Below are 16594 nucleotides of genomic sequence, written 5' to 3'. Positions count from 1 at the left end.
TACATAAATTTGGGGGTTTACTGTAATTGGTTGATTACATCAAACTGCCTTCTTTTTTGCAATAATCAAATCAAACTAATAATTGTTCTGATGAAAGTTTTCTCTCTGGTTTCCTTATTATCTTGGCCTTTCTGTGTTTCCTAAGTTTTCATTTCCTTTTCATAAGGTTAGAAAATTTAGGTTTGGTATGGTGGAATGTATCAATTGGATAGAATCAAAAGTTATTACTTTTCTACTGAATAAAAAGATTTATTATGACATACATCTCAGCTCACTGAGCCATCATTAAGTACAAGAACCCTGTACTTACCCAAGATTCCCCACACTAATTTTATTTTAATGGAGGTTTTGCATCGGCTTTTTTTATTCCTAAATCTAACCATTTCCTAACTATTTAAGTGCAATGGGACGGTTTAAATATGTAAGTTGCCTAGGCCTCTCTTTTACCTGAGGAGAGGTCATTCATTGGAACTATGCACAGGATGATACTCACATTTTTGCATGCCCTTGAAAGTCTTCTGCTCTGAATATGCAGTTTAACTGGTATTAATTTGATCCACAGCATGGACTTATATTTCTATCTGGTTTATAACTCAACTGCAGAAGGGCAACTTTATAATATAGATATTTAAAATTGTGAAACTGAATTTCATCAAAGTTAAAACTAAGTGGTAATATCATTGCATCAGTATTACCCTTAATGAGATGCAGTAAAGTAAACTTCAATCCCCTAATGCAACACAAATAAGATGTATAATGCCAAAAAATATTTATTAAGGCATCTGTTAAAATTGTCATCTAGCAATCTTAGTAAATGCCAATGGCCAACTCATTTGTATAACCTATACGTTTAATTATATTTCCCACGTGTAAATATTATTTTGCAAAGCATGCAAGTGAAATCTGATATTTGGAATATGTATATGCACTGTGTATAAGATATGTTCTGGAAATTGCCTTGTTTTCCGGCAGACATGGTTGGGGGAAGTGTCCAGTGTGGACAATGTTCAATACACCATTTGGAATGGCCGAAGGAGGGTTTATCCAGGTCCACCACTTTCTGTGAAGATATTTGTCAAGTACAATGAGCACGAGAGTGAACCACCCAGAGTTAAGACTATCAGAATCAATGGCAGGCAGATTTGTCCAAAGGAGAAAGGTATGTCAAATTCTCATAAAGGCAAATTAAAAACTTGCGTGTACTTCATAATCATTAGAGGGAAATATTCTTGAATACATTCTGAAACAGAAATCACTGACTGGTGACAACTCTCTATTACGCAGATTAGCTGTAGATCATATTTATAGTATTAAGTGAGAGGAGCTTTGAAATACCTCTTGCATCCATATTTCACATAAGAAATATGAAGTATCAGATAGTTATGTTACATCCTCTGCCGTCATTAGATATCATGGATCATGGATTCAGTAGATTGGATTGAATTTGCTCTTCAAACAACCCTGTTTCCTGTCAAGGTCTTCATTACATCATGGCTTTCTGCACCAACATTTTCTACAACTTGCTTTCAGTCGATAGACCTTCCTCTGAAATTCTTCCCTGTCATATTTCTTTCATTTATGATATTCAGTAAACTACAATGGCTCGAGTGTCCTCAATAAGCTACTCTCTTCCCCTGCTCTTCAAAGTTGTCACTTCTTCATTCATTACTCAGTCTATCCATAGTATATGTTCATTATTATTATGTAGCCAAAAGGCATTTCAACTTCCTCTGACCCTATTTTCTCTACCTACCACTCCTATTGTCCAAGTGCTCTGAGATGTACATTTAGTATAAAAATATTGCTAATGGCATGACTGTTATAAATGGATTCACATTATTAAAAGGCCTCAATTATTGTCATTACCCTTCAGTTCACTTCATCACTGCAAGCAAATTTTTTTAAATATTACCCATTGCTAAGGCTTAGAAATACAAACAGTGCTGTGATTACTTGCCCTGAGATCAAGCTAGATAATGGTTGATTAGGAGAAATAAACTCTATCCCCTCTACCCACATTTTATGGTGCATCTCTTTTTTGAAGCATTTGATAAAAATATTATTTTACTCAATAAAGTGTATATAATATTGAATATATTCTTTGTATTAGGTTTTCATGGATGGCAAAACACTCTTAAAAAGTATATTTCTAATGATGGGAGAAATTTCCATCATATATCTAATGATTATCTGCTCACTCACAGTCAATCTGGGTATAGATGCCATGTTTTTATGCAATTTTGAGCATAAATGGATGATTCAATAACCTTGACAATATTGATAAACCTAGAATAAAATGAATGAACTGGGCAATCATGACTCACGAGGAAGAATTATGTATGTAATATTACAGTATGACCTTGTAAAAATAACAAAATTATGAGCAAACATTCACATTGTAGAATTCATGTACTTTGGCAAAATTTCTACACATTGGGTGTTAACAAGCCGGCACTATAATTGTAGAGGGTAAGAATGGCATGTGGTAATCATATATTTAAGAATACCATACAATTAAAGTGAATATAATTGTTTATAAAACATAAAATATATTAACTTATTATGTATAGAGTCATATATACAATTAATTGAAATGATTTTCCAAATGAAATCATCATAGAATGCAGCATTTTTCAGGAGAGCAATACCTTATTTTTTCTGTTGATCACGCTGATGGCTGAATTTTGTCTCATGATATGCCACATACCCTAATTATGCATGATGCTTCTGATTGGGATTCATTTCCTCACTCTTGTTCCTTAACCCTCCGATTTCCTACTGATTTCCCAGTCTTTGATTGGGACTGTTACACCAACTTTGATTCAAAAGCTCAAACTAGCCCATCGTCACTTTGGGAAAATGAGTCTCTGGCAGTCTTTAACGACTTATAGATTTGGGAGCACTGAAGACATAGAAGCCCAGTGCCATTTGCTGTCCCACTCACTAAGTTGTGTGATTGAGCTAAACACAAAATTTTCATTGACTATATTCAGGAGTCATTGATAAAATGATGCATTGATTATGAGAGCATACTTACGGATTATTCTGAAGCATATGTTTCAATAAATTTAATTTGATACTTAATGATGAAGGGGGATCGAGATGGTGCGGGGGCTAATGTACTGGCTTCTCACCCAGAGGGCCGGGTTCAAATCCCGGCGATGTTGAATATTTTTCAGTGGTATCTCAATCCCTACTTGAGGTGCTTCGTGGAGAGCACTTAGAGTGAGTACGCCGTCCGTTGGATGGGTTGTTAAGCTGCGAACCCCTTGGCGCCTTTCGTTAAGAGTAGGCTAATGCCGACACCGGGTTTCTCTCCACCCTTCATCCTTTCTTTTCCATCCCCTATGGCGCAAATGACCTCAGCTGTTGGTCTCAGCCTCCCATAAATACTACTACTTCATGATGAATATAAATTATTTATGAGATATGTGCATCAAGGAATATCATGCACATACAGGATTGAATGATCGCATGATTTCTCTAATGCTCCCCTTAGTTTTGAGCATACTTATACATTAACTATATTGAAATCCACTTATGTTTATCATGCTTGCATGCTTGCTTATAGATGGTCTGCTTGCAACCTCTTGAGCCAGCTAAGTTAATGAGTTTCCATTAGTCCTTAGACCTGCAGAAATTCTCTTCCCAATGGTGTATGGGCATGGTCCTGCCAGCAGTTATGGTTTCTAAACCAGGTGTTTCAGATGAGTCAGAATTAAAACAATGGGGTGGCAGGGACCCTGGACACTCAAACAAAGCTGGGAAAATATATGTTTAATGGAAAATCATCTTATACCTGTAATTTCCTCATATCTAGGAATGCATAGTACTGATAAGTACTGATAAGATATTGAAGCTCCTATCCCAGCACACCCATGAAAATAGTAGGGAATTGATATTACTGACCAATACTTACTCAGTCATGCAGAACTCTCTGTGTTCTTTATGTATTATATTTCCATCCCAACCAAGTAGAAGGTTCATCAGTATTTACTAGCCTTGTATGTTAAGTGGGGTATTTGATAATCTAGTGGGTAGAGCACTGACCAACAACTGACAGGAGGGCCTTGGTTTGATTCCCCCAGGGATGACTCTGGGCATCCATTTCGGTTGATGGAATTTCTCAGGAAACCATTGCCGGCACAGGGAAAGGAGCTGGTCCCCCTTACTACCCTGATGTGTGAATTTCACATGCCATTGGGCTTAGTTCTCGGTGTTTCCTATCCATTATAACGCAACCAACTTTTAGTTTGACAGCTGCAGTGTATGAAATCAGGGAAAAAAATGCAACTGTCAGTTTAGAGAAAATTTCAATGTATGATGGAACTTTTTAAGCTAGATTAATCAATTTTTGATGAATTCATGCCGCTTCGGGGAGTTACTGTCACATAGGTGAGTTGATGGACAACTGTTTCGCCCCCAGTCCTAGAGGCGTCTTTAGGTTGAAATGATTTGCCTTGTTCAGTTTTCAATTTCAAAGATTTTATTTCTGTAAAGTAACAGCTTAGAAGAATGTATATTAAATATAAAGGAAACATAATAAAAAAAGTACAATACGGAAACCCCATTTTAGGATTAACTCCTCTTCGGGGTGGAAAATAACGATATAGAAAAGGCTACAAAGAGGGTAGCGGTTGTGGAATAAGATTTGCGTTGCAATTTAGCCACGAAATATAAGAGATGCTGGCTGGTTGAGAGCTCTCTGACTGGCTCTTTCTTGGCGGTTTTCTTGCTGCCAATTTGGGCGTTTCAGGAATAATTCTAGTTCTTCCTTCCTGTGTGGCCAGATGACAAAGGTGTCCTCGACAAAACGGATCCAAAGAGATGGTTTCTTTTGGTAAGCCTTTATTGCCTTCTTCTCAAAATTCTCCATGAAAATACCAGCTACTGCAAGAGAGGGAGGTGATCCCATGGCCACACCTTATTTCTGCTGAAAGTATTTATCATTCCAAAGGAAGTATGAGTTCCTGAGGCAGAATTCTGCGAGGTCCGGGAAATCCTTTGGTAATTCTTCCGAGGTGAGTTCTTCAATGAGTAGCATTGAGCCATCAATGGGTGTATTCGTGAACAGAGAGATTACATCAAAGCTCACTAGCACATCCTGTTCCTTAAATTCTATATTCATGATGGTGCAGAATAAATTCTGTGGAGTTTTTCACGGATGAGTCGGTTCTTCCAGCGAAGGGTTGGAGAGAACGTACAATGTATTGTACCAGCTTGTAGGTAGGTGCATCGATGTTGCTTACGATGGGTCGTAGGGAACCCCCTCCTTGTGAACCTTGGGTAGTCCATAGAGATGCGGTAGTTTGGCTGCCGATGGAAAGTTTCCATTTATCTTCCATTTGAATGGATGACCATTTGATTTTCTCCCTAGGGAGTTGTTACATCTTATCAGGGATTAATCAATTTTTATTTTATGACTTTACATATAAAAAATATATTCATGTATTCCTACCACATTGTTTTGCGTTTAAGTGAAACATTATTTGAATATCTGTTCAAATTTTTCATTTTCTAATTTCGATATGTTTCTCATTTATTTTCGCAGGGAAACCCAATGCCAAGCCCCCACAACCACCTAGACTACCCCCAAACAGGCCAACCCAACAGGGAAACAAACCAGTTAATAGACCTACCAAACCTGCAAATTCAGCTGCACAAAATCCAAATAGACCACAAGGCAATAAAAGACCACAACAAAAGCCAGTTAACTCTGGTACCACTGGTCAATCAACAGAACAAACTGAACTAGGTGAGATTTTGCATGGTCAAGGGTAAAATAATTTTCAGAAGAGATATACATTAGTGTCATTCTACAAATAAACTGTAGGGATATGTGCCAAGGAATTTTTAAGATGAAGGTTGGGTAGGGTAAAAAAATATTTGGCTACTTAAACCTTTGTTCTTCATCCATAAATGTGAAGGCTATTCTATTAAATATGCTACTCCCATAAAATTTGTATATGTATTACTCAATAATTCCAATTTATTCAATGTATCTGATAATATCTGGTTTAATGAAGGGGTAAATATGAGTTTACTCAATTATTATTATTAATTTTTATTCACCTGAGCAATGAATTCTTTGAAGTTTGAATAGAGACCATTTATTACTCAAAAATATACATTATTTTGGTTCCTCTGTGTGGTATGCTTTCCATATGGAGTATTGTGCATTGTCTTAATGCCTGAGCAAATGCCTCAATTTTTTATCATAAAACCATAAATCATGTTTCTTCAACATGGACACTTATGTAAATTCATCAACACCGGCTAAGTCTTGACAAATTTTCTTTGCACAGAATAATTTTGGCAAATATCACAACATGTGCTAACACATGACATAAAATATTAATATATTAAATCCATAAAATTTAGAAATAGGCTTGGTATATTTATGTAATCCTTGGAGTAACAGGGTCCTCTCTCTGTAATGAAATAAAATTTTTGTTTACACAAAACACTATCTTGGACTTGAAAAGCAGTAAGGAAATTAAAATCAAAGTCAATTTCACAGGTTGACATTTTAAGCTGTTCATGGACATGTGCTAGTATTAGGAGCATCATATATTATATGCTTTCTCAGTTGAATAGCAAAAGTGAAATTCTATTTTATTTTTTAATGAATAAATATTTGGGTCCCTCCCCGGACTACAACCTTGACGTGGTGGAAGGGCTTGTGCGCTCCCATGGCCCCTAGAGCTGTGCTGGCGGGACTAATAATAATTGCTCCTGGTAGGGTCACCCATGCCAGATAGGTCAAAGGTTAGGAGCCAGATGAAAGGTAGTCCAAGCAGCGTCTGTTCCTCAGTGAGGCGGCTGCAATGGCATCTGACCCCAGTGGGGCGGCCAATAAGTGATGGAGTCACGTTAATAACACTATTGAGGAAGGCAACGGGAAACCACCTCAATTATCATTCCCAAGACTTAAATCATGGACAATACAGAGATTTTGAGTCCTGGCAACTACCGGGTGCTATGTGTCGTGCCCGGCAGCGGGGGAGGCAAGGGTTCCATGGTCGTCATCCCACAAAACCCTCTCAAGGGAAAACCAGCGGCAGCAGGACAGAAGACACAGAAGAAGAAGACCAAGTTAGTTAGAATAGGAGCGTGGAATGTTAGGACAATGATGAGGACAGGGAAATTGGAGAATGTTAAGCGAGAGATGGGAAGGGGAAATATAGATATTATAGGTCTATGCGAGGTGAGATGGAAGGATAGCGGGGATTACTGGAGTGATAATTATAGAATAATATGCAGCGGCGGGGAAGAGAGCCAATGAGGGGTTGCCATAGTATTAAATGAAGAGTTAGGAAGAAGCGTAGTCAACATAGAACAGGTAACGGATAGATTATAACTAATAGAGATGATTTCACTTGAATGGTGTACTCACTAATAGTACCCTCCAAAAAGCACCTCAAGTAGGAATGAAAATACCACTGAAAAATATGTGCCATACCCAGGATTCGAACCCGGACCCTCTGGGTGGGAAGCAAGTACAGGCAGCCACACCATTCCGATCTTCACCCATATGCTCAATTTTAGCACTAATTTCCCTGATTAAGTTAGATAAGTTAATTACTTGAGTTATTTATTAAACGTCAGAGTAATCGCATTTGAACTAGAGGATTCTAAGAAAATGGTGGCTCTATTTTAGCAATAAACAGGCTCATTATTTGTTATAGGTTTATTAAGGATTAGGTATAGGTTATTTTAGGCATATGATTACTAAGCATGTGCTTCATTGATTTTTGACTTGAATAATGTAAGTACACATTGCATAAAGGGGCAAGGAATGCTAAGCTGTTTTGGAGACAAAGGCTTACTTAAAATGCACATAATTTAACAATATTATGAATTTTTTCATATTTGTTTCATAGACCTTAAAAGTATACCAAATACATGGGAAATGAATTTTGAAACACTTCACTAAAATGCATTTGTGATGTCTGGCTATTAAAACACTTAGTGGCATTTTTCGTGCAAGGTTTTTGCCTATACTCATGGTGTATACAAGGTTGCCTGATATTGAAAGAACTGAGGACAAACATTAAACCAAAATTATGAGTTAAAAAATTACTTCAATCTCTTCATAAACAGTGAAATAAGTTGTTTACAAAGCATCCATGACCTACACATAGAAATGTGCTAAAATTCTTTTCATCTTCTTAAATATTTTTTGAGAAATCTCTGAGCTTTTCCATTGCATTGAGCTATTATGCTACAACTCAATTTTTCTGTTGTAGACATAAACAAAACTAAAACTTGTTATGCGTACTCACTTGTTGGGTTGAAATCACTCTTAATCCAATTATAAAAGAAGAGGAACTCATATATACTTTCAAGGAAATGCTTGTATCTACTCTGCAAAATTCTCCTCTACTGTAGGTACCCAATTGTTTTTCTTTGAATTTGTAGGTCTATACTTCTGTTTTTAATTGAAATGTATGGTGTTTGATTTGTTCATTCCTCCATTTAGTGGATGGCGTTGCATGTGGGCGCATTGAGGTTCAGCCATCACCTCTAATCACCTATGGTCAGCGTACTGCTCGAGGGCAATGGCCATGGCATGCAGCTATTTACCAGTCTAAGGGCACTGACTTGTCATACATTTGTGGAGGATCTCTCATTGGAAAACGAGCAATCTTAACAGGTAATGAAATTTATTTGGCTAAGTTACATTGATGATAATTTTTTCATTTGGCAACATGGCATGACCTCCCTAAGAATGTTTATCTCTTCCCTCAACTCATCCACCATTTCCTCCACTTGAATCACATTATTAGACTTCTAAATCTATCTTCTCAACAGTGAATTCCATACCTCAGTCTATATCAAACCCGCAAGCAAACAACTGCATCTTCATTTCAATTGCTGCTATCCTCTCTACATTGCACATTCAATCCCACACTCCCTTCCTATCAGAGATCATCGCATTTGCAATAGCCCTGAGTCCCAATAATAATTCCTGTCAAGGCTTCATGTCCCTACCATCAGTACCATTTATCTGAATTCCCTTCAACACAAAAAATTCTAAAGCATACATATACCCCTTACATATATCACAAGGATGAAAATGAAACTGCCCATTTTGCACAACCTACTTCCCTGGGGTGGGGTCCCTAAAAATTATTCTCGGAGATCTTTAACCCATCTTCTCCAACAACAAAATCACCACCAGCCTACTTCCCTAATGCCCCTTTATAACTTTTAAACATTAAGCAAATATTTAAAATATTTGTAAATCCTCCAGGCTCCCTTCTAAATCAACTTCAAATACCAAAATCCTCTGACTCCATTCAATCGTGCTAAATTAAAAACCTGCCACATCCTTGTCACAAATACTCTTCCGCAACAACACCTTAAATATCTCTCATACCTTCTGACTTCTTGCTGCATTTCCACAAACGTAATTTATCTCCTGCGATGGGAACTCTGCCCAGCTTTTTATATTGGCCAATGCAACAGGCCCTTCAGTTTTATAATTAACAACCACAGAGCATCCTGTAACCCGTCCTCCGTCCTCTTAGTTACCAGGCACACAGCCACTCATGTTGAATGTTTTTATTATTGCTACAAAATATCAGTTATTTCTTCACTTCCATCAATAGCCACAACAATACGATAAAAAACGCTATTATTAGCTTGTAACTGGCTATTTAAAGCATTCCAGTATCTTGGATTTAACCTTTCCCATTAGTTAAAATCATCCTCCTCCATTTTCTCAGCAACCACTTATCCATAATGTACACCCATTTGTTTAACTTTAACCTATTCATAACATTTTTACCTTTATCTCTACATATGCATGTGCTTTGGACATTTTTGAATGCCAAAATGGTGTTATTTCCTTCAAAATATTCACCTTCAGGTGGGTTAGTCTCCTGATTCTCTAATCTACTCCTATTTTCTGATATACATTTATTAATTCTACCCAATTTACTACATCAAACACCTTTTTTAAACCTATGAAATAAACTAGCATATCCTGATTTAATTCTATGTTCCTCTCTAGTTGTGGCCTAATGACTGTCATGACAATAGGTGTGGTTCTTCCTTTTCTGCACCCAAATCGACCATCTCCTTTGTAAATGCATGTTCTCCTCTCCATCCTCTTATTGATGATCCTGAGAACCACTTCAGTTGTATCCAAAATGAAATATATTGTTCTGTAGTCCTCATTTGTGGCTGGCTGCCTTTCCTTTATTTTTGGAATAGAAGACAACACTGATCTGATGAAAACTTTCGGCCAAATTCCTCTCACATAGTTATTTTATGGAAAATATAGCGAAAACCCCTATTCATAAATCTAAGTAGTTTTACAGTACATTCCACCTACATTCAAGATTGTGTAATATCTGTAAAAGGTTGCCTCTAACCATATCCTGCTTATGCTGCATCATATCTGTATTATACTTGAAGTCAACATGATGTGTATTTTAATGACTCTAAAAAGTTGGTACTGAAAGGTCCTCATCATACTCTATCTGTAGTAGTAATAGTAGTTATTCAGGGATGCAACCAATAACTAACTATTTACTTATATTTGCCACATAATATAAGTAAATTCAAGGATAGAGGTAGGTATTCAGACCAATGAGGTAATTATTCAGGGAGCAAAGGGAGGGTTAGAGAATCCTGGCATCAGCTAAATCTACTTATGCTTATTGCACCCCATTGTTGGACCCTTTAACTACTATAGGGTCCAACAATGGGGTGAAATACAATATTTCCCACTCAGCGGATAGCATACTCCCATTGAAGTGCTCTCCATACCCTATAAATGCTCCCCAAGAAGGTATCAGGGAAGCACCAAAAATCCTGCCAATGGAGGGATTTGAACCTGGGCTCTTGGGGTGGGAAGCCAGCACAAAAGCTGCCACACCAACCCATTTCTGTACAGCATCTATTTATTCTGATTAACAACTCCCTACAACAATGAAGTCTCTAAACTCTTTTGATATTTACAAGAATAAAGTTAAGCATCTCCTGGTCCATCTCTGATGATATTTCCTTTATTGTTCAGTTATGGTATTGCTTTCTTTTTATCCTATGTGTATGTATGCATTTTCAACCTGACATGCAATATGACTGTATTGGGCATGATGAAAGTAAAATAAATCACTCTGTGAGATATTTTTTGATTATGATCATTAATAAATTTAATGTTTGTGTGTTAGATGGTCATGCAAGCCATAGTTCTCAATACATCAGTTGAATCTGATCTATAATTAATGTTGTTGTAAATGTGAAATTCTGGTGTAGAATAACATAGTATTCTGTATCTCCATGCACCAATAGGTCAGTATCATTATTTTTACGATTTTCTTCTTATACGTATTTGGTTTCTATATTCATCATGTTTTTGAGTTATCAGAGGTTTCAGGAATCTCAGCCCATCAGTAAGTGTTCATCAATAGGGATATGTATAGTAATATTAAGCTTTATTTTCTATACTTTCTGTATAATTAGTTTAGAATTGAAGCAAGAATTATTTTTTGAGAAATACATCGATATAGTATTTCCAGGTAAACTAGTGTGAATCTTGAATTAATTTTATCACAAATGGGTCATTCTACTTGCTATAGTTTCATCCTTATCTAAAAAATCTCCAATCTAAAAACTATTGTCTCCTCACTCAGAAACAAATCCAGTACTGGCCCAGATGAAATTCCTGGTAAAGTTGTTCATCATTGTTTTGAAGCCATAAAAGCACCCCTTTTATTTTTAATTAATGAATCTTTGATACAAGGGATTTTCCCATCCCAATTAAAAGAATCAAAAGTAGTGCCCATTTATAAAAACCATGGCTGTGTAAATGATTTGAATAACTACAGACCAATAGCCGTCCAAAATACATTTGCTAAAATATTCGAAAAAGCCATGTATATGCAAATAGCATCTTATCTCGAAAAAAACTTCCTACTTTCTAATTCTCAGCATGGATTTAGATCGGAAAGGTCTACCACAACTGCCATATGTCAGGCAATCGACAGCATACTTAATTCATTAGATGCTAAACGCAAAACTCTTGGAATGTTTTTTGACTTGTCAAAGGCTTTTGATAATGTAAACCACAATAGACTACTAATTAAACTCAATAGAATAGGAATTAGAGGAAGTCCTTTAAACTGGTTGAAGTCCTTTATTCATAATCGCACTCAAAAAGTAGTGTTATCAGTTGATGGGTCAAAATATTCATCCGAAGCATACCAAGTTAACAAAGGTGTTCCACAAGGCTCAACCCTTGGGCCACTCCTCTTTCTGATTTACATCAATGACCTACCTAACTGCTTACCAAATAATGATGGAATAATACCAGTGTTGTACGCTGACGACACTAATATAATAATATCAACACAAACATATCCCAGCCTTGTGGAAAAAGCTAAGTCTGTCACACTTGCTATAAACAAGTGGTGTACAGACAACCTTCTAGACTTAAATGTAAATAAAAGTAAAATAGTAAACTTTACACACAATAAGAACATATCAGATGATCTGCTGGTAAAAATCAATGACCTATCAATTGAGCGTGTGACAGAATGCAAATTTCTAGGTATTTCTCTATGTGCAAATATTTCTTGGGATACTCATGTAAAAGCCCTCCAACACAAGCTCAGTTCAACTTGCTACTTATTAAGACACCTGTATGAAACTACAAGTAAAACTGTACTACTCAATTTGTACTATGGGGAAATTTACTCAAATATAACCTACAGTATAATATTATGGGGATCAGCTGCTATTTCTCAAAACATCTTTAAAATGCAAAAGAAAGCTATTAGAATCATCGCCAGGAAACCTTACAATGCTCCATCAAGGCCTATTTTCCATGAATTAAATTTGCTACCACTCCCATGCATCTACATTATGTTTTTAATTCTATATATAAAAAATAACATCGGCAACTATTCTCTTAACTCTGCCTATCATCATCATTACACCAGAGGCAGGAATGACTTCCATTATGGGAATATAAGAACTAAAGCATTGAAATTAGGACCCAATGAAATGGGCATCAGATTATTTAACAAACTACCCAAAAGTATCAAGGATACACAGGGAACTGCCGTATTCAGGCATAAACTAAAAAGATATCTACAACGCAATATGTTTTACTCGGTTGATGAATATCTCAACAATATTCCCGACCAGTAAGTTCATAGTTTTAGTTTCTAGCAATGGTAATGGTCTGATTCATGTTTGTGATCAATGATTTTTCTGAATTTGATATTGTATGTGCATGTTACAGCCGATGTTCATGGGTTTGTACCAAACACTTATGTAACTATGAGCATCTATTCTTTTATGTATCTTAACTGAGCCTGTGTCTTTGCTCCTCATTGACGTGCCTTATATCATGTACATACTTCACCCACCTGGTATTTTTGTATTGTGATCTCTGGGCAAATAAAAAGTAATAATAATAATAATAATAATCCTTTATCCCTTACTGAAAGGATGTCATAAATGCCTCATTTTGGAGTTATGAATGGGATTACATATGAATCAAATCCATTACTTTCATGTGCAAAAAGTAGACATTCATGTAAAGGAGAGTACCGTCAAAAACATTTAAAAATAAAGTGCATTCCTTCTAATTTATCATTGTCTTTGAAAAGAATTCTTTACAAGAAATTGTGTCATCGTTATTTACAGCTGCCCATTGTGTCAGTCGGAGGTATATTGACAGACCAGTTGATCCTGAGTCCTTAGTGGTTTACCTTGGAAAGTACCACCTAAAACTTTGGAGTGAAGGAGGTGTACAAGATAAACAGGTAGACAAATTTTATTCCTGTTTTTAAGTTCTCAGATTGACCAGTAATAAAAACCACCAAAATACTTAAGTGTCCTATTCAGCTCATTAGTTATTAATGGCCATGATCTAATGAGAAATTTAATTTAATGTTCTATTACTCATCTAAAGGTGAGTCAATGTCCAAGGCTCTCAATGACACCTGATCTGGCTCCAAAGTTGGAAATCAAATGGCATTTACATCAGTATGAAATGTACAAACGAACTTTAAATACTCAAGAGGTTGACAGTGTTGTTAATTTGGAAATAATGTTGTATGCTTCAGTGGCATTAATGTGGTCTTGGTACAGATATTGGGCTTGAAGAATTTTCCATTCTAACTTTTGATGCCATATAAATATATTTATCAGGTAAGGGCCAATGACAAAAATTCTCTGGCTCTTACTTGAAAGATATTCGACGGGAGCTACAGTCCTCTACTTCCAGGATCATTTATGCCTCCAGGGGTGGCCTTTTACATATTTGGATCCTAAAAAAACTACATTTGTATCTGAATCAGTTTAAAAGACACATAAAATAAGTATAAATTACACTCACAGATCTAAATAACACAGTCTAAGGGTTGGAATGGTGTAAATCCTTCATGATGAAAGAAGACACTTTGCTTTTCCACCTTGAGTATTTTTATGATAACCTAGGTTTTGTTACAGCATAACATCTTCAGGTCTGCCTGAAGATGTTACACCGTAATGAAACCTAGGTTGTACCAAAGACTCTCTATGTGGAAAGGATGAAAGCATTTTCTTTCATCATATCACAGATTTGATGTAAGTGTTGGGAGGCAAATGGGATTGATGGGAATAAATGGAGATGTATTTGAAGAGAGGCCACTGCATAGCAGGAATGGAGCAAGGATAGAGGACATAGAGCAGAGTTGTGAGTGGGATCAACTGTGGAATCAATGGGGTGAAGTGAGACAGTATGGTACACTTGATGGAGGTCATGACTATCTCTTAACTTAAATTGACAGTTGCACTAGGAGATGTCATTCTGAGTAAATACATTTTTCCACTCTTACATTAAAAAACAATATTTTGTGCTTATTAATACTAGGAATGTATTAACACACATTTTTTACCATTGATAGCCATTTTCTGCCAAAATAAATCATAATATACCATGATTTGTGGTCAGCACATTTCACCTTAGCAGATTAAGTAGAGTTAAATCAGTAATGAATTTGGATTACTTGAATGCAACTCAGTTAGTGCCAAGAGTAAAGGCCCCATTTGCAGTCATTGAATTTTCATTTATTGGGCTATTTAATGCTCCAAGAATGCACAAATCACTTTTATAAGCGTTAAAATGTTTATTACGTTCATTTTAAGAAGCAATTTACTCTTTTCCATTAGGTATTGGAGGTCCATGTGCACCCTGAGTACAACAGTACTGACTTCCAGGCTGACATCGCCATACTAATATTATCAAGCCCTGTGGAATTCACAATCTATGTCAAACCAATCTGCCTGTGGGATAGACATCGTCCAAGTCTGAGCGAAGTAGAAGGTCATGAAGGAGTGGTATGTAATAATGACTAAGGAATTTTTTTTTTATTGCCGCACTGCTAGCAATTCTAGATTTTATTCATGGTTAGATACCTCTTTAAACCTAAATACCTGTAGAACAGTCCACCATTTATGTTCAAATACATTATGTGCACTCAAGTTATCTTCAAAAGCAACTCCATTTATTCATCAAGGAAATACTGACCTTAGATAGGCTTTCTTTATAAATTTTCTCTTTGTTGCTTCATAAATAGTATTAACAGGATTTTATTTTTATGCAGGATTGGTTTAATGAATGATCAGGACATAAAGAAAAGTTCAAACACATTTTCTTGTGAACTACCTGCTTTTGGGTGAATCCAGTGACCCATTCACAATGGTTATCTTGAAGAGTTCCATTATCAATGACCTATACTTTTGAGCTACAATTCATGGAAATGGATTATTCATGAAATGTATCATCTCACTACTAAGTATGATCTTGCATGTATTTCATATTTAATACATATCAATGCATATGCAAGAATGGGAAAATCTTTAAAATGACATTCACATAGGAGTCATTGTTTTATGGGAGAAAGGAGTTAGGAGAGAATAAAGAAGTTTGGAACGAATTTAAGATTTATGAAAGTAAACATAACAGTTTCAGGTTCAACTTTGTGGAATTCCCTCATTATGAGGGTCAAAAGAAAATTAACACTTCCACAACAAAGCTTTATTGTGGAAGTATTAAGTTTCTTGTTAGGAAAAGAAAGTAAAGAAGAGTAAATTGAAGAGAATCAAGATTAGAGAGACGAGGGAATTAAGTAGCAGAAAAATTAATAGTACTGAATTGCTATTTTAACCTTTGTCAGTTTTCTCCTCTCTTCCATTGTAAGTTACTATTACTGCACATTTTTAGTAACTGGAAAGGGCTAAGATGTGAATAAAGTTTATGATAATGTCTAATCCACCTTTTCTGGTATTTTATTACTTCTCAGGTGGTTGGTTGGGGTTACGATGAGCGTGGAATGGTGACAGAAGATTTGATGATGGCCAAGATGCCAATAGTGTCCCAACAGACCTGTATATGGAGCTACCCACAGTTTTTCTCACACTTCACTTCTAACAGAACATACTGTGCAGGATTTAGGAATGGTATTAGTATTTTCTGAAAATTTCTTGCCAAGGCTAATATCTCAAAAAAAAAAAGAAATATATTTGTTGTCTTCTCACTCTTACCTCATATGGTTTTAATTCAAGTAAAAGAGGTACTATAATCCTTATT

The 16594-nt window shown here is 36.1% G+C and overlaps 1 protein-coding gene across 1 annotated transcript in view; it reads left to right on the top strand.

Annotated features, from left to right (window-relative positions):
* LOC139689909 (uncharacterized) overlaps positions 1-16594 on the top strand; it is a 62474-nt gene that overhangs the window by 44553 nt on the left and 1327 nt on the right. Inside the window, exons 3-8 of the mRNA XM_071587028.1 lie at positions 973-1159; positions 5552-5755; positions 8483-8656; positions 13666-13784; positions 15175-15342; positions 16308-16464. Coding sequence (XP_071443129.1) covers positions 973-1159; positions 5552-5755; positions 8483-8656; positions 13666-13784; positions 15175-15342; positions 16308-16464 — 1009 coding nt within the window. The remainder of the gene's footprint in view (positions 1-972; positions 1160-5551; positions 5756-8482; positions 8657-13665; positions 13785-15174; positions 15343-16307; positions 16465-16594) is intronic.

The sequence above is a fragment of the Hetaerina americana genome, unplaced genomic scaffold (genome assembly GCF_022747635.1).
Source record: "Hetaerina americana unplaced genomic scaffold, ioHetAmer1.1.p SCAF_29, whole genome shotgun sequence".
NCBI classification, from domain to species: Eukaryota; Metazoa; Arthropoda; class Insecta; order Odonata; family Calopterygidae; genus Hetaerina; species Hetaerina americana.
Note: the sequence above shows the minus strand (reverse complement) of the source record. Positions and strands in the feature narration are given on the sequence as shown.